Source organism: Lampetra planeri, chromosome 41, assembly GCF_965212315.1.
Source record: "Lampetra planeri chromosome 41, kcLamPlan1.2.h2, whole genome shotgun sequence".
Taxonomy (NCBI): Eukaryota; Metazoa; Chordata; class Hyperoartia; order Petromyzontiformes; family Petromyzontidae; genus Lampetra; species Lampetra planeri.
In genome coordinates, this window is record NC_136147.1 from 4594392 (window position 1) to 4616250 (window position 21859).

A 21859-nucleotide genomic window follows, 5' to 3' on the forward strand; every position below is an offset into this window, starting at 1 on the left:
ATCGTACGTGTAACAAAATAAAATTAACCAAACTCTTTCCAGCCCCTTTGTAAACCTACTGCTGGACAAAGGCCACCTCCCTCCCCTCCATTCTGTGCGTCCGGTCATGTGTGGATGTCGGATTGTGCTTCGTACAAGATCAGTTTCGGTGGGAAGCTCAATAGCTACTATTCGTGAAGCTATTCATATGCCAATTAAAAAAAAAACGATGGTCATCGGAATCCCATATTTAAAATTCAATTCTTATCAGAGCCCATCGTGTCAAGTGCGCAGTCTGCAGCTCATATACGCTCTAGCCCTCTGGCTTCTCTAGTTGTGTGCTATGATGAAGGGCAGTTGCCCGAAACGTTGCCTATTATATATTTTTCTCCCTTTACGTTCACAGTGTTATTGTTGATTTGGTCGAGTTGTTTTGTTGTTGTTGTTGTTGTCCAATGTGCTTGTGTACCACGTCGAACGCACGATCGCCAAATAATGAATGGTAAGGAGGCCCTGGACCAGGTCCAGATATCGCTCACTACTGATGCCAGCCATGTTCAGGAATCGAGCTCAGGTCACCAAGGATCATATGCGGGCGCGCGAACCACTGCTCCACCACTCCCCTTCTGTAATTCCTTCTTCATACGCCACTGCTGGCAATGGATCCTCACGAGATGGCGCTCTACAGAGCCCCTCTCGAGGGTATTTTTTCCTACTCTTCCACACTGGCAAGACGTTTTTTGAAGGGTTTGGCACTTTACCCCGGGCGCCCGTTGCGACCTGCCGATCGACAAACCTCGTTCATACCTCTGGGTGGACAGAGGCGGCGGGAGGTGGTTTCGAGAAACTCGCACCGTCGTTTCAACTCCGGCGCTCGGCGATCGAATCGAACCGGCGACCCCCTGGAGGGGAAGTTCGGTGTGCGAGCCATCCCACCACAGCGGCAGCATTCATCCGAATAATATTATTACGACAACTAGATCCTATTAAGGGGGAGACGGCTCTCCCGCGCCGCGACCCCAGCGCAAGCGCGCGCCTTATCTCTGCCGCCGCTGTCTCCCAACCCCCAGGCTCGTCTGAGGCCGGACGGCGTGGCGGGGCCAGACGGAATGTCGGAGCCGGGAGCCGCGGCGACGGAGGAAAAGTCCACGCAGACGGAACGACGGCGCCGGTCCTCGGTGAGTCCCGAGAGCTGCCCTCCGTTATTTTTTTTTTCTCGCGCCGCTCGCTTGGAGGGAGCGTCGCCGGTCAGCCGTAGCCAGCGGTTCGGACGCACGCCCCACGGACCTCTGAGCGAGAGACGGCGTCGCGAGCTTGTGCGGTCACGAGGTTGTGCGGTCACGAGGTTGTGCGGTCACAGGCCGCGACAGGACGGGAGGCGACGCGCGAATGAGCGACGGGGCCTGTCGCTCGTTTTGAACGTCGTTGCGCACGTATTTTCTTTTTCACATGTCGCGCCGTACGGCTGCTCCGACGTTATTTTGCGGGTCGTTTGTTGTCGCGATGTCCGACGTTTCGCTCCACGTGCTGGCTGGCTTCAGGAACGAACTGAAGACACATCGAGAGGTCATTTCAAATGATGCCCCCCATCCTCACCCAGTGGTGGAGGTTTTACGGTTCTCAAAGGATGACCGCTGCTCTAGTCATCCTCTGTTTCTCAAGCTCCGGAAGCTGCCTGACTCCTCGACCGTGGTGCTGCTTCCTGTGAATACCACCTATCAGGTGCGCGCAGTGTGTAGCAGCTTGACTTGCGCATGAATGCAAAGTGTGGAAAGATTCACCCGTGGTTTGGTTATGAAGACTTGAGGTTGGCAAAGCAACGACACGAAACAAATGAGGACATTGGTACTCGTAGTTTTTTCGGTAAAGTCACGTGACTGTACCGAAAAAACTATGAGTATGAATCCTTGCAGTCACGAAAGCTTCAAATCTAAAATTAAGAGGACATTGGTGCAAAGTTTTGGCCCTCAGTATTGCTTGACTCACAGATCGAAGGTTGCTGGCACCAGTCAATGTCAGGGGAGGCGATTTAGGTGATACTATGTATGTGGTCAGTAATATGTGAACTACTTTGTGGGAAATCAACAGGGGCTACTCATTATAGGACCGGGCCCTTCCCATGATAACGTGGAATTTACATCAAGGGCTCAGGGTCATGGATGGATTTAATTCTTGGCCATTTCTCTCGTGAACAAGGAACAAAATGTGATTTGTGGTTTTTCCACGATCCATGTCCAGTAAATGTTTTCAATAATGCATCATTGTGCATTACTTGCAATGCGAAATGGTGTCTATGTACGTTTTAATTATCTATTGCATTATGCTTTTGGATTCATTTCTTAAAGAGGAATGTAGCACTCCTCTTAACACAATTCTAGAATGAAGCTCTATGCCATATATTTTTTATTTTGTTTCTTTTTTTCATTGGTCCGTGATTGTTTTCGCGATCAATAATATGTTACGTATTGAACAACTGCTTTCTGATAATTGTATTTTCGTAGGATTGTGTACCACGACACGTTGTTGAACTCGTCTTATTTTATCTCAAAATTCTTGGTTGGGTGTGCAAAATATCTCCCCAGTTATTGTTTTTTTTGTTACGTATTTTCATGCACCTACGGGCGAGTTTTTTTTTAATATATTTAGTTTGCTTGATCCATATTAAAAAAGGAAAAAGACACATGCCATCTCAGTATGCTCTCCACCAGGTTATAAATAAGGGATCAAGATAAATATTAAATTTATCCAATTTTCAATTCATCCTTTTAATTTTCAAGGGAATTTGTCTCCCCGCTCAATCCTCCACAATCTGACCCAGCCAACCTTCGTTGTCACCCCCCTGCACCTAACCCCCCCCCCCTCTCACGCCCAACCCTCCCATCCCCTGCGTCGCGCATCTCACAAATTCCACCATTCCTCAAGCAACATAATAGCCATAACAAAAATAAAAAATATATATATAAAACTAAAGTAATAAACCAAATAAAAAATAAAGGTTGGTTTAGCATTTGTCAGATTAATAGTCGCTCAGATGGCCAGGATTTATTGCTGTTGTCATGCCAGTTTTCAAGAGATGATATTTCCAGCGGAACATACGCTTAGCTTTGTAGGTGCTCCCTGAGCAATCCTGCAACACCCATCATTTGTACGGATGAGCAATGGGATTTTTTTTCAATGTTGTTATTATTGGTATCTATCTATCTGTCTATCTATCTTATTTTTTTGCTCGTATATATATTTTTCCAAAATAGATTCTTGTCTGAAATAGCTCAAACACTGCCTTGGGTATACTTTTTCCTTTTTTTCTGCTACCCTTCGGGGGAAAATTGGAAAAACTGGCCAAGAAATATAATATATTGCCGTGTCTCTGTCCATACGCAGCATATAGATATAAAGCAATAAATGAATAGGGACACAATACACAATATAGTGAAAATACGTCAGTTTTGGCAACGCAGCACTTTTTCTTAGGAAGTACAGATTTCATATTTTCTTTTTCATCGCAAACAACAGTATCCATCCCTTGCTGCCTTATCGTTTTAAAATAGGGCCCACGGTCGAATTATCCGGCTGTCCCACAGAGGCAACAGAGTCGGACTGTCGCCACAGCCACCTCTTGGTTCCCCCGGTCAAACCCGCCATGCGGTTTGACGGCTCGAAAAAAAAACACTGCCTCCGAAAATCACACAAGGAGAGAAGAGTGGATAATGTGCTGGCATTTTCGGAGTAAATCACGCTCCGTGCAGCCTAAGAGGCAGCCTTCGGGGGCGTCAAGCCTGGCCACCTTTGCCTTTCCAGCTCTGACGTGTACGTATGCAGTTACGATGAACTTCTTTCGCACCTTGCGTAGCCAACCGTGCTCATTGTTATTCACGTCCCGTACCACGTACTCAAGTCCCTAAACTGCTCTCAGATATTGCTCGCCTCTTGATTTTATCCTCGACCAGGAAATCAAACTTCGGTTTCCAAATCGGTAGCGCAGTGCGGTGACCACTGCGCTACTGTACGTGCACACAGACACACACACACACGCGCGCACACTTAAAACGTACAGCCCTGCATCTGAACCTGGTTCCAGACACGGCTTGAAAGTCGCAATAAGACGCTCCGACTGAGTGCAAACGGAAGCAGAAGGCTCCACCTCCGACAATTATTTTTTATTTTTTCCCAGAAAATGTCATTGCTGGGTGGTGTTCAGGACAGATGCTGCAGTCTTCATCAGGGGTTCCTCATGGTCCTAAACCAATGCCCCTGATTGTCATTCTAAATGCATGTGGGGGCCAGTCACTTATACAACATTACATATCCATGATGCAGGTTTTTTTGGGTTAGATCACGTAAATATATAAATGTGTCGTTAAACCCGCCACCACCCGCCACTGCTAATCAGTAAGGTTTGTCATGTTAACAGAACATGCCAATTCGTTACTAGTACAGCATACCCATGTGTTGGAGAGCAAATCCACAGCATTTACAATCTGAGTACGACGTTTCGCTAGTAATTACAAATAGCTTCATAAGGCTACAGCCAGATTTGTACGCAATCTAACCCCAAAAAAAACCTCTTTTGCATAATATTTGTCGCGAAAGCCTACTCGTTAAAATTAGATCTCACCCTCCCCACCCAGCCCCTCCCCACCCAGCCCCTCCCTGCACGACGGACGGACGGACACAATAATCCCCTGTGGGCTGGTCTAACCAGGAGGTTCCAACCAGTATAATTATAACGTAGCTCACGAAGGAAGCTTTTTTGCCTCGCAATTTAGAACACACGGAAGCACCCATCTCTTCATCAGCGCTCGCGTCGCTCCCCGCTTCCCTGACGCAGAGATTCTTTTGTTCAAATGAACTTCATGAAGTGTTCCTATTTTCCGCCCCTTTATTTCTTTCCGCCGCGAGCCACGGCAAGGGTTGTCATTGTCAAAGCTGCCCCCGTTCTCGCTCGCCACGTCGTCGCGACACGAGCATATGAGCCCCCCGCTTTGTCTAACGAACAATGCCCCGGCTGAAAGCGCCGTGTATTATTTGGTGGCTTTTTTGCGAGCGTCGCCTCTGCCTTTTGAAGGGCACGAGGCAGTTTTGAGATACAGCCGTAAGTTATCTTCCTGCCGCTTCTAATCAAATCCTTAAAGAGTTCATTTGTCATTACTTGACACGTCATTTTCCAAAAGTCCAAGGATGCTACGGTGTAGCGAATCTGATTTCCAGTTGCGGAGGAATTCAAATTCCCCTTCTATAAATAATGCGCATACATTTGTGTGATAAATTCTGCTCCATTCTTGAGCGCAATATTGCACTCTGCCTTTGGTATTCAAGTATCTTGTGGAAGGATGTTCATTGATTGGCAAAAAAAAAATGGGCCCAAAAGTGCGATTATCACGGGACTGTTCATTTTGTGAAAGAAAAAAAAATCGCCGCATTTTTTAGGTGCAGCTTTGTAAGTAATAGCTGCTCGATTACATACCTTCATGTTTCATAACAAAAAACACGGTATCATTGACAGGTTCGCTAAAGCAATGCTAAACAGTGTGGAATACTGTTGAGAATGTTCTAAGAATGTAAAGTGCAGCTCCCAATGTGTTATAACAAGGCTATGGTGCTGACCTTGGATAGCCTGGGGTTTTGAAACACATACGCTTATCTATATGCGGTGGTGGTGTTGGGGAGCGGTGGCGCAGCGATTAGCGCACTGCGCTACGAACCCGGAGACCCGAGTTAGATTACCAATCAATCACGGCCAACACCAGTGACGATTATCTGAACCCGTCCTGAGCCTCCCTTAAGTCGATTCAGCTTGCAAAGAGTACCTCGTGCAATGTGTAAACATCGCCACTGGGGAGTTAAAGACGGCTGGGCGTGGTATTTATGTACATTCGTTGAACTTCTTTCACACCGTACGTAGCCAACCGTGCTATATTCAGAGGTGATGGCTACCCACCCTTCATAGGTGCTCGCTAACTGCACTTGCCCCAACAGTTTGTTAAGGCTATACCAGGGACCTTTGTCTTTGGTGTTGGTGGAAGATTTATACAAAAAAAACATGAATGTTTAGGTTACTGGAATGTGTTCACTAAATAAATCATTATAACACCAGTCGTGGTATTTATTGTTTAAGTATCCAGAAAAAAAAGGTCACTGAAATTCAAAGACTCCTTTTTGCCAAGGGTCCTGCAATTGAATGTTTGACCAATTAATTTTTTAAGGGAGTATACCAAATAAACGTATATATATATTGTGTGCTGCCTTGGAAAAGTGTGGGCAAGACGTAAATAAATGGATGCTTCCGCAGCAGTCTAATGGTTATCATCATGCTGGAGTTGCAGTTCAGAGGTCGCGGATTCGATCCCCTGGAGTGGCAGTTGAAATCATTTTTCTGTCCACCCAGAAGTGGCAACAGGTACAACCACAGTTAGTCGTTCGGCACGTCGCGTGTGGTAGGGTAAAGTGTGGGTACTCCCACCTCTGGCATGGAAGAGTAGGCCAAAAATATCCTTCCGAGGGACTGTCTGCAGCTCCCTCGACTGGAGGCCCTTCCGCCAACAGTCACGTGAGCAGCAATTTCAGCGCCTTACCTTTTACCGTTTGTATAAATTAATAAGAAAGGCCGTTTGGCCTACTCTTCCGGATACCTTTGAAGAGGTGTCAGTACCCACACATTACCCTGCCCACACGTGACCTTGCCGATCAACGAACTGCGGTGAACCCTTTTGCACTGCTGGGTGGACAGAGGCGTTGGAAGAGGGGGGGTGGGGATATGAAATATTTGCGCCATCGTTTAAACTGCGGCGACGGGAAACAAAATCGTACCGGGCGACCCAACTTCTTGATGGAAAATTGACACGACCGCTACCACGGCACTGTGGCAGCATTCGCGCCAGCAGACGATTCTCCAACTAATTGTTGGCTGAACACGAGAGAGATATACGCAACCGGCGGTTAGTAACCCGACGTTTCCCCGCGCGTGACGCCCACTGATCGACTTGAAGCGAGGCTCGGTGGCCGCGTCCCGCTCCCGTTTGTTTGTGCGGATGCCGCCGCCGCTGCGACCGTGTGCGCCGTGACGCAGCTGCGCTCGGCTGTTGTAAAACACCGCGGGCGAGGAAGTCAGAAATGCGCTTTCCGATTATTGTGGCCGTTAAAAGACTCCCACCACGTCTGGTGGGTTTTTTTGTTTTTGTCACGAGGAGACGCCCGCGTGCGATTCGTGCGCGGTGGTTTTAGGATAATTGTTCGCTTTACGAAACACGGGGAGGGCTCGGCGGAGTTCGCTGGCTTAACGAATGCGCAGTCCTGCGCACAAGTAGATCTAAACGTTCGTGCACGTTTGGCACGCACGGGGTATTTGTGACCGCGTGCACTGTTGACTGGCGACGATGTCAACTCCGAGCCATTTCGCGTTGGAGTCCGCCAGTTCGCTTCTTACAAATGTCTTGATAACCTCCCGTTTGGGGAATTGACATCACACTCCAAGAAGCCGTTTTAAAAAAACTTTTTTTTTAAACGTCATTTGTCTCGAGCAGAGAGGCCGCGATGTGCCCGAGTCAAAGCCCCCACACCTCGACATTCAACAGTTATTCACCAGAACACGTGTGTGTAAAAAAAAATACAATTCAAAGTAACTGACTGCGCCGGCAGTGATATACGATGACGTGCAAAAATGACCAGATTCGTCATCATAACACGGGCCTATCGTAACCTTGTGATGATGCACCGAGTCAGCAATTGATGTTGATACTCGCGCTTGTGCTACCCGCGTCGAATTCACGCGTGTGGGAATCGATTGTTGATCATTTTCGGCAAAATGGCATGCTAACATTACCTTTGGCTCACGGAGCAAACTAAACTTCGACAAAACGGACGAAGCCAATGAGATGCCAGTGTGCCGCAAATGAGAACACCTTAATGGGGAAAATTTTCACGAAAACAATGTTCTTGAATCGAGTTGTGACAATTCATCGATTCGTTTTGGGGTGGGGAGCAGGAGCGGGATTGGGTAGAATTGTTTCATACCTCTCGTAATATCAGCAAAATAAGTATCTGGCTGGCATATTGGGCAATAACCGTTCTCGACCTTACCACCGTGAGCCAGTGATGGCGATTCCACTGTCCCATGGTGGAGATGGGTCTCTTATAAAGCAACCGCTGTCGACTCCCCGCAGAAGTGGGGTAGTCGTTTCGTTGACCCCGGAGAGGTGTTGACAACATGGCTGAGTTGACCTTTTGACCGGAATCACGACTCGCATTCTTCCCAGGAGAGAACGGTTCGCGCTGACCGCCGTGCCGCCACCCAGCTGCGTTTCTAGAAGAGCGACAGAAACGAGCCGTTTGCCGGCAGATGTGCGACCGTGTTTGTGCGTGGAGCGGGGACGATGAGACAACACGGCGACACGGGGTGGGGGGTGGGGCCTTGGGCACCCCCTGAAATGCTGAGCTCTCCTCCCCCGTGTGCCGTGCAGATGGGTTTTTAATTGCCTCCGGGAAGGGGAAGTGATTTTTTTTTGGTTTTGTTTCGCAAGGGGGACCGCTCGCTCGCGAGCAGCAGCAGCAGCGGCGTAATGTGCGTGGCCCGCGGGCGGTCTGGAGGGCGGGGGAGGATTGCTCGTGCCGCCGCCGCCGTGTCCCAAGGCGTCGGTTGTTGAGCAGAGGGCCCGGAGGCCCGTAACACCGGGAGGCCGGCGACAGACAGCGCCCGTTGAAGGTGTCGTAGGTCTGGCCGCGTGGCTCGGCGGTGGAGCGAAGCGGCCCGCGGTCGGCAGGGTCGCGAGCTCAGATCCTGGTTCTGGCGGATTGAATCAGCCCATCATCTCTCTGGCTCGATAAAGTGAGTACCACTTTGCGGGGAAGTCAACAGTGGTTGCTCTATTGATCGACTCGCCCCTGCCATAGGAATGTAGAATTTCCACCACTGGCGCAGGGGCTGCTGTTAACGGGAGATGAACGCCAATGGCTCAATGCTCATTTGAACAGGAAGTCACTTTGACTTTTCTTGGTAGAAAAGAGTCGATAAGTGTCTTAACTTGAGCAGTGTTCTCAGAACTCGAGAAGAGAGACGACGGGAGGGAAGAAGCAGAGAGAGCAGTGTTGTGACCTGCAGCGTGGTGGTGGGTCACGGTGGATGAGATGAAACAGTGCTAAAACTATAAACTAATCTACTTTTATTGTACCAGCTAAGGCCCACTGAGCTGTGTAGCTCTTTGTTGAGAAGCGACCTGACCACAAACGATAGCTCAACGAAGTGGCTCATCACATGGACATTTATTGTAGCCAAATACCCTGAACGCGTGACGTTGATTCTCAACGTGGAGAGAAAAACCGCATCACCCGGAGAAAAATACACATGCCCACGGGGAGAAAACGCAAACTCCAAATATACAGCAGGCGTCAGGGTCGGGATAGAACCCATGACCTCCTGCATACCAGGCGAGGTAGTTAACATCTCGTCACCTTGGCGCCCATGAGCGAGGTAGACTGAGGGACCTCAACGTGGGTGGAGGAATCAGTGAGTGAAGTTCGTGCGAAAAGAGTAACCATGGTAACTTAAAATCTACTTAAAAGTCACCCTATGCAACGTGCTGAACTTCTGGGTTCATCATCTTGACGCAGCTCAAAGCAGTTTTAGTGAATTGTCGTCATCTGTTGGATCCACTCGTGGAGAGTCTGAAGCGTTATCGGTCAGAATTTGATGAATTACATTTGGCCACGTGTAAATAATAACGATGTCTTTGAATTTCGATTTAAAGCTTTCGTGACTGCAGGGATTCATCTTCTTGGTTCTTTCGGTAAAGTCACGTAGAAGGGAAGTAATAAAATAATAAAAATAAAACATAATATTACGTTTTATTTTACGTGACAATCCCGTCCGGGTAGTGGAGGGTTAATCAATTACAAATATTATTTGTCTCAAGTCACCGCGTGGCCTAACCCGAAAAACAAACGTGGATCAGTCGCCACGGTCCGTTAGGAGGTGGAAGAGTTTGGTGGTGCGGGCGGCAGGTCGACCGCTCGCCCGCTCGCGGGGGTGCCGTGAGCTCGCTGTGGGACAGGCCTGTTAGCGAGGTTATAACGAGCGAGAGGCAAGGAACCCCCGTGTGTTAAAATCCCTTTATTGGGCGGCAAATCATTAAAACGCCGAAAGTCCGAATGCGAATGTGTGTTTATCGTAAATATGCGGTAATGCATTGCGATGCATCAAAAAACTGCGGGGTGAATATAGGGGTAATTGTTCACCAGGTTCATGAAAGTATTGCGCCGAAATGAAACATGCTCCGCGATAATACGGCCCCTAATCTGCATGTAAATTATACACCGGGTATTCTGTGGCCATTTGATGCTATAATTGGATGGCAGAAGTTGAGGAGCTTGGTAAGGGCTTACGGCAAATGGGGAACAGTAATAGCTCCCTGTATTTGTATCCCTGCGTGCGGCTTTGTCTTATGCCCATTGTTACATGCAGGAATCCAAGGTCCCGTGTTTATTTCTAGCAGTGCCATCCGTTACCTGTACTTGTTTGTGTGTGCGCGTGTTTATGTGCGTGCGTCCGTCCGTGTGTGCGTGTCAGTAGCAGCAGCATAGTGGTTAGCGCGCGCGCTACCAACCCGGCGACCCGAGTTCAATTCCCGCTCGCGACCAATAACAGCGAGCGGGAATTGAACCAGTCCTGGGGCTCCCCTAGGTCGACTCAGCCTTAAATGAATACCTAGGTGCGATGTGGCGTTGGCCTCGGGTCCTGCGCCGGCGTTCGCAGCTGCTCGCTAACGGCACTTTCCCCAACAGTCTGCTCAAGGCGACACCGGCGATGTTTGTGTTTGTCTGGCGTGTGCACGTTGCGTTGTCGTGTCGTGGTTCGCTTGCTGTGACGAAAGTTTGAAGACCAGAATTTAATTCCTGGCCATTGGTAACGCCATTGGATGGCGGTATCAGATACTATCCTCGACTGTAGTACAGAGTTAGACTGATGGCCTTAATCTAAGTTGTCTTGTGGTTGTTGTTGTTTGACTTGCATCCCACTGGGATTTTTGCACACTGTGTTGGTGTACGGTGCTTTTTCTGCAATATTTTGCTGTCTTTTCTTGGATTTTTTGTTTGCACATAGTCACTTTAAGATGTTTTCTTGTTCGTGTTTTTGTTTTTTTGTTTGTTGCGGTTGCACCCGATTCAAGAGCCGAATGACTCACAGGGCTATACCTAATAAATTAAACTTGAAAACTTGAAACTTGACTTAATCATACTTTGGTGCCTGATGCACTGTGTAAGCATCAACAAAGGTGGCTGGCGGTGATTCTAGCTTCACCCCTCCTCCCCCATCCTGAATAGGTCTTCACCAACAGCGTTAACCTCAACACACTAATGAAGCTATGCAGGGCATGTTTGTTATTGTCTTGTTGTTTGATTAAGCCAGTGTATCATTCTCCGCACCACTACAACGTCTATATACGTTGGAGTCAATATATTTACGTGGATATAAATACGTTTATGTAAATGTGTTGATGTGTGTGTGCGCATATTCATATTTTATTCAAGGCAGCATACTGCCCTTGGGATGCTGCAATGTGATACAAACGGTCAGCACCCGGGACATTTTATCCAGAGCTCACCGGTTCCATTCCCACCTCCCGGTCCAGGAAATTAAACAATGGGTCAAGTTATTGTTTAAATCCTCCCCCCCCCCCCATCTCTGTCAATCGAGCAGTTATATGTGCGCACAGCAGAGTTATTCGATCAGTAGGTTACATACGGTGGAGTAACTCCCACCTCTTCCAAGATGTCTGGCCAAAGTGGATGGGTTTAGACTAAAGTTCTCTCTTGAGGAGCTCTGCTTTGCTTCCCTGTGCTGGAGGGCTTTCCGCCAGCAGTGACCCGAGCAAGCAAATTGCGGGGCTGTGCCTTTAACTCTTTATTTTTACACATAGGGTATCGCGACCAATATTATCCAGAGGGGGTGTCGCCTGATGAGGCTGGTTGTAATTACCGGCGAAACGTCGTACTCGAATTGTAAATCCTTTGGGTTTACTCTCCAACACAGCGGCGTGCTGTACTAGTCACGAATAGACATGTTTTGTTCACGTGACAAACCTTACGAATTGGCTGCGTCGGGTGGTGGCGGCGGGTTTGACGACACTTTTATGTATTTATGCGATCTTAACCCAAAAAACAAACCTCTGCGGTATTATTTTTACACCGCTCCCAATGGGGGCACCGTTCTATCCCTTATCGCCCTCACGTCGTCATATGGAGGTTGGGCATACGGGCGGCGAGGACTTTCTATCTTCCGCGGGGCTTTGGGAAGGTGCGAATTCAGGCAGGTTGCTCAACAAATGCGCGGCAGCCGACGACCGAAGAGAGTCGGTTTGCCTTCGCTCGCAGATAAAAGTTGGTGACTTGACAGAAGTGGAGGATGCTCACTGGAGTGACACAGAAGCAGGTCAAGTCAGCCTTGTTAGGCTCCGAGAACAATTGCCGCATTGACACCGCTTGTTTTATGTTTATATATGTGTGAGCGAGAAAAAGAAATCCACCCATTGTGAATCCAGTGCTGAAGGAAGGGCCTGTACCACGCGCTCTGTCGCTTGTTTGTTTTTTTACCACCACACTTCACGACGACGGTCAGTGTGGGTTGGTTGGTGGGGTGGTGGTAGAGGGGGGGTGGTCAGGATTGGTTCTGACATCTCTTGACGTGAGCCGTGGCGGGCATCTAACTCGGTTTGCCAAGTTCACCGCGCAAGCGTGCTAACCGGTGAACCACATCCCTCTACCTCTTGCTCCTGTTCCGCCGGATGACGGCGTGGACGGGAAGTCATTCTTGGCACTTGGGTTGTCTCTGCAACAAATAGAGATGGATGGTGGAGGTGAATTTGTAAGGAGAGAAAGGTTCACGGTGCGTGAAGATGAAACCTCTGAGTTGAAGTATATTGCTTTAGAGTGGAGTACCGTGGGTAATAGTGAAACATGTAAACCCTCCGTTCTCTATTTACACGCAAATTAGTAACAGCTGGTAGACCAGGAGTATTTTACTGGTAGGAACCTCCCGGTTACACTAGTCCATAATGGATTATTGTGTCCGTCCGTCCGTCATGCATCCAAAAATGGGAGGGGTGGGGCTGGGTGGGGAGGGGAGGGTGGGGAGGGGCTGGGTGGGAAGGTGCTGAGTGGGGAGGGGCTGGGTGGGGAGGGTGGGGCTGGGTGGGGGGTGGGAGGGTGGGGAGGGGCTGGGTGGGGAGGGTGGGGCTGGGTGGGGAGGGGAGGGTGGGGAGGGGCTGGGTGGAGAGGGTGGAGAGGGGCTGGGTGGGGAGGGTGGGGCTGGGTGGGGGGTGGGAGGGGTGGGGCTGGGTGGCGAGGGGCTGGTCACTCCGTGGTGCCCTTATAAAACTCAATGTTTAACCTACTCACGCCGGCTTGTGCCCACCCTCACAGTCGGCCATATTTGCGGAATACACCACGCCGCCGTTGACCCTGGCCATTGATCGAGCAACCCAACGTTCCTACCAGCTCCCTCCGCAGGAATGTGTTATTGGCAATCCTGATTTTGCTGATGAGACCCAAGTGGTTATGGTCAGTCCAGTGTTTGTGTGCTTAAAACAGGTGGATGTGGAAATCCGGTAGTGCAATGCACTAATTGTTTTGTTTATTGACGACAGTTAGCGACTGAAAATAATGATTTGAACCGCTGAAGGGAGCCAAACGGATATGCATTGCTCTAACCATGACATATTTATCCATCTGTCTGTGATAGGACGATGCTTACATTTTCACGAAATTGCAAAGTTCCCGAAATCGATTGCAACAAAACGTACGGCACAGCTTTGCAACGCAAATGCCCACATCTGTATGGTTTTTCGGCTTAAGGTTTGTTCATTAAAATATTATCATATAAAGCGTAATGCATTTTTTAGATTGCTTTCTGTTTAGGTGCATCCCGGTGCCATGAGCGCACGGCCTAATGCGAGTAGCCTGACGCTCCTGAATCACGTGCACAAATGTGCGTGCGTCTGTGTGTCTCCGCGCCCAATTTTTCTCCGCGTGTTCAAATCACCTTTAAAAAAAACATACTCAACACATTCGTCAATAACACTGCGGCCTTAAGAGCAAATGAATGTATAATGGGTGATGTTTTCGGCAATGGACCTGCCTCATAGCACGTAGATAAAGCACGTAGCATGATCCATGGGCTATGAAGAACGGCCTGTTGCCAGACACGCGGCCTTTCGAGTTTGTTTTATTATTTATGCACCACTGCCATCGCAGTATCACCAAATATATCTATATATAGTTTTTTTTAATTGAATAAACAAAAAAACACACAGAGCATCCCTCGATGGAGTGGCTTGATAGCTTGTATTTATTTCAAGCGGCATGCTTGGTGATTCGCATCGTGTCTCAAACCTATCGCGTCCGTATCCTCGCCCGTTTGACATTTGCGCACACGGCAACACCGCGCCGCTGAAGAGTTACCGCCTCAAAGCCCCGCCGTGCGCCACGTTTTGAGTGAGAGCCATATTCTAATTTCCCCGTCCATCTTCTGTCACTGCCCCCTATTACTTGCAGCTTTGCGTGCATATTCGTATGTACGGTGGGTTAACTTCATGGGACGTAATTGTTGACCTTATTTATTTATTTTACTGCAACCCGCATATGTGTATGCTGCGTGTTCTCTCTCTCTCTCTCTCAAGAGAGAACGTGCGTGTAAGGTGCCTCAGCCCAAAAAGCCACCAGCCTGACATTTCCAGGAGGTTGGTTTCAAGGGGAATCGATTTGTTGCCTGGGACAGAAAGCAGCTGTATCGAGGCTCTGCTGATGCTTGAGCATGTACGAGCAGCAGCAGCAGCAAACAGCGCAGGAGCAGCAACGCAGCAATGCAGCAGAAGCAGCAAGGCAGCTGCAACGCAGAAATGCGGCAGCAGCAGCAGCAGCAGCCACGGCATCTGCTCTTGCAGACAGCCGTACGTTTCCCTCCGAGGCAAAACAGTGACGCACGGTTCAACGAGTTGAAGGAGAGAGGTTTCATAGAACACCGGCACGGTTAAGTGCAAAGTATAAAAATTCCTCCGTGGTAATTCTTTAGAGTTTTCATCCCTTGTCATGCCGATATATTGGACGGTGCCGTGGCCTAGCAGCGAGCCGTGCGCCCGTCGTTTGCCGTGGAGGTTCGCGGTTTGAATCCAGCGGGCCCCCCTGATTAATTCCACGGTGTGTGTCAACCGCCGATAACGCGCCGCCGTCTGCTTTTCACGGTGGACGTGAAAGATCATGTGACCTCGTTCGCAAGAGTAGGCCATTGAGTGCTGGCATCACTGTCCAAAATTGCCCTCAAATTAATTAATTGGAATATATATACGTACAGCAAGCATCGCTCCCTCCTATGAACACTCTCTGGGCCCTCCTACAAATGAGTCATGATACTCAGTGAGGCTTTCTTGGGTAGACAAGTCCAAATAAATAACGAAGTATGATCACAGGGATGAGCTACTTGAACAAATGATTGTCTACTGGTAGCTGTGTGAGCACTATCTTCACTCAGTCAGCCATTCACTCAGCCAATCGCTACGGGGATACCACAAACCAAACTGGGCTTGCCACGTGCATATGTTGTGTGTGCACACCCGTCGACTCAGCCTCAAATGAGTACGTGGCGCAGTGCGTAGTAAACATCACCACTGGGGAGACAAAGGCAGCCGGGCGTGGTGCTCGCCACCCACCCCCCTTGTGTCCCGTGCCGCTCTTCATAGGCGCTCGATTACAGCACTTGCCCCAATAGTCTGTTCAGGCTACACGGGGAGGTGGAGCGGGGGGGGGGCTCTTTGTTTTTGCAGACTCGGGAATACCAACAATGCGCCATCACCACTTTGGCGGATTATAATAATTTCGTTATAAAAAATATTATATTGAAATGCGGCGTTCCGGAGCAGCGACGACGCTAATCGCAGAGCGCCACAACCGGGGCTGCAGCTGCGGCGGACGATTTAACGGAGGCTCGTTTTACCCCCCCCCCCTTTTGTCGCCTCGCATTTTTATTTTACGGACATATACAAATATATAAAATATAAAATTTATTTTGCAAGAGCCTTTTAGAAAGAGCGAGCGGACGACGATCCCGAGGCCAGGTGGCCAGGGGGCAGGAGAAAAGAGAAGGTCACGGTGGTTGGGCTCGCAGCCCTCCTCCTACCCACGTAGAGGGCAGCGTTCGGGAACGTCATTTTTTCACGGGAGGGGAATACGATGGGAAGAGAGCGGGGAGGGGGGGGGGGAGAGAGAATATACTGAAACCAAACCGGAAATTAAAGTAACGTGCAAGCGCCGCTTGTAATTTTTAACCGGCTACATAATTAGCGCACCGCCCTTCTGCACAAATGTGCCTCTGCCTTTGTGTATTTTTTGTTTGTGTTCATTTTCTTTGTGTTGTCAGTGCCAACCCAGGGGTGCGTGGAGGCTCAGGCCTGGAGGCCCCAGGGCGGGATTCTGCCACTTGGGGGTGCCCCATTAGACGGTCACCTTTGTCCAAAATAAACTGACAATTCAGGCACTCATCCTCCTCTCGACAAAGACCAACAGCCACGGCCTCTTGGTCAAGGAGCATAAACCGTCACACGAACTCTGGTCGTTCTCGCAACTGCTTTTGGCTGGCCATCAAACAACGACGGTCACCGCATGATGCGGCGCTTCAAGATGCGCTTCTGCGGCCGTCTGGAACGCTCTTCCTTCCGATATGAGGAATCCACTTGGGCTATGCACTTGAAAATCTAGATTGAAAACTCATTTCTTTGGAACTGCCTTTTTGTGTTTAGTGTGTTGTCCTTCCCCCACACCTCCGAATATGATGGTTGACTACGTACGGTGCGGAAGAAATTCAACACACGTACAAAGAAATGTAACATAAGTGCGTTATTTATTCGCAACAACAAAAAAGAACAGGCCCGTTACGCGGCCCTTATTTAGGTGAGGCCTGAGGCAAATTTCCCCTCAAGCCTCCCCCTCTGGGCAGCCCTGTGTGTTGTGCGTTTTCTTCCACTTCCTTTGGCACTTTTGTTGGGTGATGGGTTTGGGAATCCTACGTCACTGCCAACAACAGTGTAGTGACACGGAATGGGTCACTATGGCGCATAGCGCTGGTTGCAGGCAGAGAAAGGGGATCTGCAGTTGTAGCAGCCCTGTCTGATAGCAGTTCACGTGATAAGCCGGAGAGAGGGAAGTGGGGCGAAAGGTGACAGAGGGGGCACGTGAGGTAAAGCCCAGGAACCTTCTAGTAGATTCTAGAAGGGGGACGTGGCCAAGGACGGAGCGAGGCCACGCTGGGTGCAGGGACTCCGAGCGAAGGTTTGGGGCTGTTGTTTGGAGTGGAACCGTCATGCTGCTGGAGTCTACGTCACCGTCTTCACCTCCTCGGCGTTGTTGGTCAGGCAGCATGTTAGCTGTCCTGACCATAGTGTAGTTACTCCTTGTACCTGTGAAGGCGATAATAGATAGAGTGCCTCCTACAACTAGTGTCTCTGAGTGTATCACTACAACAGTACAGGGCAGTCCATTGCTGGGATGAAGGCCTTCCCATGCCGTGTCAGTCAGTCGTGGGGGTTGATTACCGCCATACTTCACCGCGCCGGTATTTGTGGGTTGGTGAGGGTAGGCAGCGGCCCCAGGACCGGTTGAGACATCAGTAGAAGAGTGCATCACACCTCCAGTGTGGCCACGAGGTCACTCTACGGCATCTCGCAAGCCGTTCCGAGGTATCTCCTCTCAAGGGATGCCCTCTAACACAGATGGACGCGCTGCTCTCCGATTAGCGCGGTGGGCTACGTGAGGTGCAAAAAGAAGTTCAACACACACATGCTCTGCCAGATTGCCGAACATGACATGGAGAGCACAAACTGTAGGCAAATCAAATGACACAAATTTAGGTGAAATTCAGTATTCTCATTTAGTATGGGGCTGTTACGTTGCCAACCGGTAGAGAAGTTCGCCGTTTTTCTGCCAAGGTTCATGCTTCGAACCCAGCGGCCGCCCTGGTTATTGCTGCGGGTGCGTTCACGGTAACAACACCGTGCGCTGTCTGTTGAAACAGTGGACGCTAACAGACCCACGTGACGTCATTCGAAAGCGGAGGGCCGTTGCGTGCCGGCGCCACGGGGCAAATTGTCCATTTGCGATACGTTACCCGCTAATTTGGAATTAAATTTGGGATTAGCGTAGCAATGAATAGTGCGCCTTCCTGTGAAAACTTGGCAGGACCAGCCCCTGAACACGAGTCATGATGCTCCATGAGGCTTTCGTGGGTAAATAAGCATAATAATAATAATAACAGTCTCTTAATCCGCATCACCGAATTATTGCACATATGATGACTGCTGGCCGTCGCCATGCCTTTAATTGCAGACGGGGTTGGCTTCTAGTTTATTGACCCGCAACATAATCGCAAGCAACCGCAACGCCCAATGCCCCCCATCCTAGCAACAGATGCGCCGCCTATAGCAAATGTGTGGTGCCCGTGTGTCCGCACGTGACGATTCTCTCGCACGCGGTGCATTTACGCCGGGGTGGGTTGTGGGGGGGGGATTGTCAAGCGGTTTCTGCCTTTGATCTGTGAGTAACAACAAAAATAACACAAGGACAAAAAATAACGCATTCATATGCATGGCTTCCATAACCAATTCCCACGTGCGCGCGTTTGCCCTTTAATTGGCGGTGACAACGCCGACTGGTAGCTGCCAGGCCATAGCTCATTTGCATACCCGTTTGCGCGCTCCTAAATGGTCCCTCGATCTACCGCCTCGAGTCGCCAAATTGTGGCCGGCCCTCGGCTCAAAATGACCCCCCGGGGGGGGGGGGGCGGTTTCCCCCGCTTCTTCTTTCCCCAGCCGGGACTCGACTTCGCGCACGATAGTTGAATTCACGTCGGATCTTCCGTACGAGGGACGTCGGTCCGAGCTGACGGCGCGGGGAAGCCTTGAGTTGTAAAAGCGTCACAAAGAGGGATAAATTGGCACCCGTGCGCGGCTTTGACAGCTTAAGTTGAACGTTAGCCCAGTTTTCTTTTATACTTGAGCCACGCCTTGGGTTGTTTGTCGTTCTCACTTTGGTGCGGCGTGCGGGGAGTTTCCGTTGATTTTCTCAGTCTTAAGGGAGGAGGCGGTGTTATTTACGCTTCGGTAAAATAAGCTCGTGGCGCAGTGGGCTTTACCTGGTGAAATATTGAATAGTTCAGTATTTTATTTTTTCGTGAATTTGCTTACCTTTCCTATTCTTTGCGCTCCTGTTGTGCGCCTGCATTGTTTCTTGTTGTCACTTTCAGACCCCGTGTCCCTCCCAGACATCTTTGCAAAAAGCAGCTTTATAGCTCATCGGATTCCTTCAGTATAAATAAAGATTCTGATTCTGACATTGGGTTGGGGGGGGTAGATAACGAGAGCGACAGAGGGACAGGGAGCGAGGCGGTAAGAAAGAAGCATGAGGATGCGGAGAGACAGGATAAAGCCTTGGAAAGGAGCAAAGGAAATTGGTACGCTTAATATGAGCATAGCTCTTTCACAGGCGTGATGATTCAGTCACCGTGAATGCTACGGTTGTGTTTTTTTCTTCCCTTTTTCACAAGGGCTCCCGCTTAGCAAGCCACGCACGCAGCGGCGCATGTGCCAGGACTCGCACACACTCACGGTCACACGGAGTCACGGACTCGTACAGACATCGGACTCGCACACACTCACAAAGATAAAGATCCCCCAGTAGAGATTTAACAGACTGTTGGGGCAAGTGCTGTTAGCGAGCACACACACACAGACATACGGACTCACACACTCACAGACACTCATACACACAGACACAAGGACTCACACAGAGAGACACAGAGAGTCACACACACAGAGACACACAGACTCACATACACTCACACACTTACACACAGAGACACATGGAGTCACTCACACACTCTCACACATCGAGACACACGGACTCGCACACACTCACAGAGAGCGACACACAGAACCTCACACTCTCAATCACACAGACACACGGACTCATGCACGCAGCTTTGTCTCTGCTCTGCCGAAAGAAGAGTGTTTAATTTTTTTTCCCTCTTACCGTTTGTCCCAAGTGTCCCCGGGGCAAAGCTGACATCACCCGGTGCTCCGTGCGAACGAGGCCCGTTCAATGATGTATTGTCCCCGTCAGGCTAATCTCCACGCTCTGTCTACAAAAATTAAAGGCCTGCCACTTCAATTAAGCCCGCACCGAGTTTGTGGCACATCGAGATTTTCCCTTGGTGTGCGCGACGTTTGTGCACGCACTTGTGCGTGTGTGTGTGTGTCTGTGTGAGCGGGCGCGGAGAAGCGAGAAAAAAAATCCGAGGCGCAGAAAAAAGTAACAAAAACAACGTTCGCTGATGTTAACTACCTCGCCCGGTATGCAGGAGGTCGTGGGTTCAAACCCGACCCTAACGCCTGCTGTATATTTGGAGTTTGCGTGTTCTCTCTCTCCCCGTGGTCGCGTGGATTTTTCTCCGGCTCATCCGGTTTCTCCCTCCGCATTTATAATCAACGTGACGTGTTTAGAGCATTTCCACACAATGAGCCACTTCGTTGAGCTATCACTTGTGGCCAGGTCTCTTCTGAAAAAGAGCGACATAGCTTAGTGGGCCTTACCTGGTGAAATAAAAAAAATAGTTCCTAGTCTCAATATTCATCCTGCTTGTGATTGTCCCTGCTGCGTGAAAGGCAGAGCATTTTTTATTTGCATGTTCACCACAAGTATATGTGGTTAGGGGCCGTCCATAAATGACATCACGCACCTAGGGGGGGGGGGGGGGTCAGACATTTGTGACGATGTATGACGAGGTGGGGGGGGGGGTTTGAGAAATGTGACGTCACAGCAAAATGCTCAACTTTAAATAACAACACGTTCTACTTAATTAAATAGACTTTTTAATAAATGTTTTCTCCTACAACATCAGAGTGCAGCGGCACATTAAATACGAGTCTTCCGCGAGTGAGCAGCAAAGCATCATCACTGAGCACGCTGCATCGATCGGCCGATCGCTAGTCTGCGTTCCTAATTGGATTTTGGAATAGAGAGCCGCGGAAAGTTTATATTTTTGGATTATCCGCGATTTTGAATTATCCGTCGCTATGCTCCCCATTGTGAGCGCGGATATAACACATCCCTGCGGAGGGAGCTGGTAGGAACGTTGGGTTGCTCGGTCAATGGCCAGGGTCAACGGCGGCGTGGTGTATTCCGCAAATATGCCCGACTGTGAGGGCGGGCACAAGTCGGCGTGAGTAGGTTAAACGTTGAGTTTTATAAGGGCGCCACAGGGTGACCAGTCCCTCCCCACCCAGCCCCACCCCTCCCACCCCCCACCCAGCCCCACCTTCCCCACCCAGCCCCTCCCCACCCTCCCCACCCAGCCCCTCCCCACCCAGCCCCTCCCCACCCTCCCCTTCCCACCCAGCCCCACCCTCCCCACCCAGCCCCTCCCCACCCAGCCCCTCCCCACCCAGCCCCTCCCTGCACGACGGACACAATAATCCCCTGTGAGCTGGTGTAACCAGGAGGTTCCTACCAGTATAATCGAGAGACTTCTCTGTGTCAAATGCAATGGGTTCATATCACCCCTACAGCCACTGGAGGCGCTGTGGAGGCTGCGAGGGTTTGTGGATTGCCGCACAAAAGTTCTGAATCTTCTTCTTGGTTCTTTCGGTAAAGTCACGTAGTCTGTCTCCTCGACAGGTCTGTCTCCTCGACAGACCTGTTCTCCACCTGAGGACGGCTACTTGCGTTGTGGCCGAAACGTCGTGAGAATTATTTTATTATGTTTTATTTTTATTATTTTATTATTTCCATTCTACGTGACTTTACCGAAAGAACCAAGAAGATGAATCCCTGCAGTCACGAAAGCTTTAAA

The 21859-nt window shown here is 49.7% G+C and overlaps 1 protein-coding gene across 1 annotated transcript in view; it reads left to right on the top strand.

The window, feature by feature from the left end:
* LOC144732108 (uncharacterized) overlaps window positions 1–21859 on the top strand; it is a 365998-nt gene that overhangs the window by 273465 nt on the left and 70674 nt on the right. Inside the window, exon 9 of the mRNA XM_078613382.1 lies at window positions 1050–1157. Within this exon, the coding sequence (XP_078469508.1) occupies window positions 1050–1157 (108 nt within the window). The remainder of the gene's footprint in view (window positions 1–1049; window positions 1158–21859) is intronic.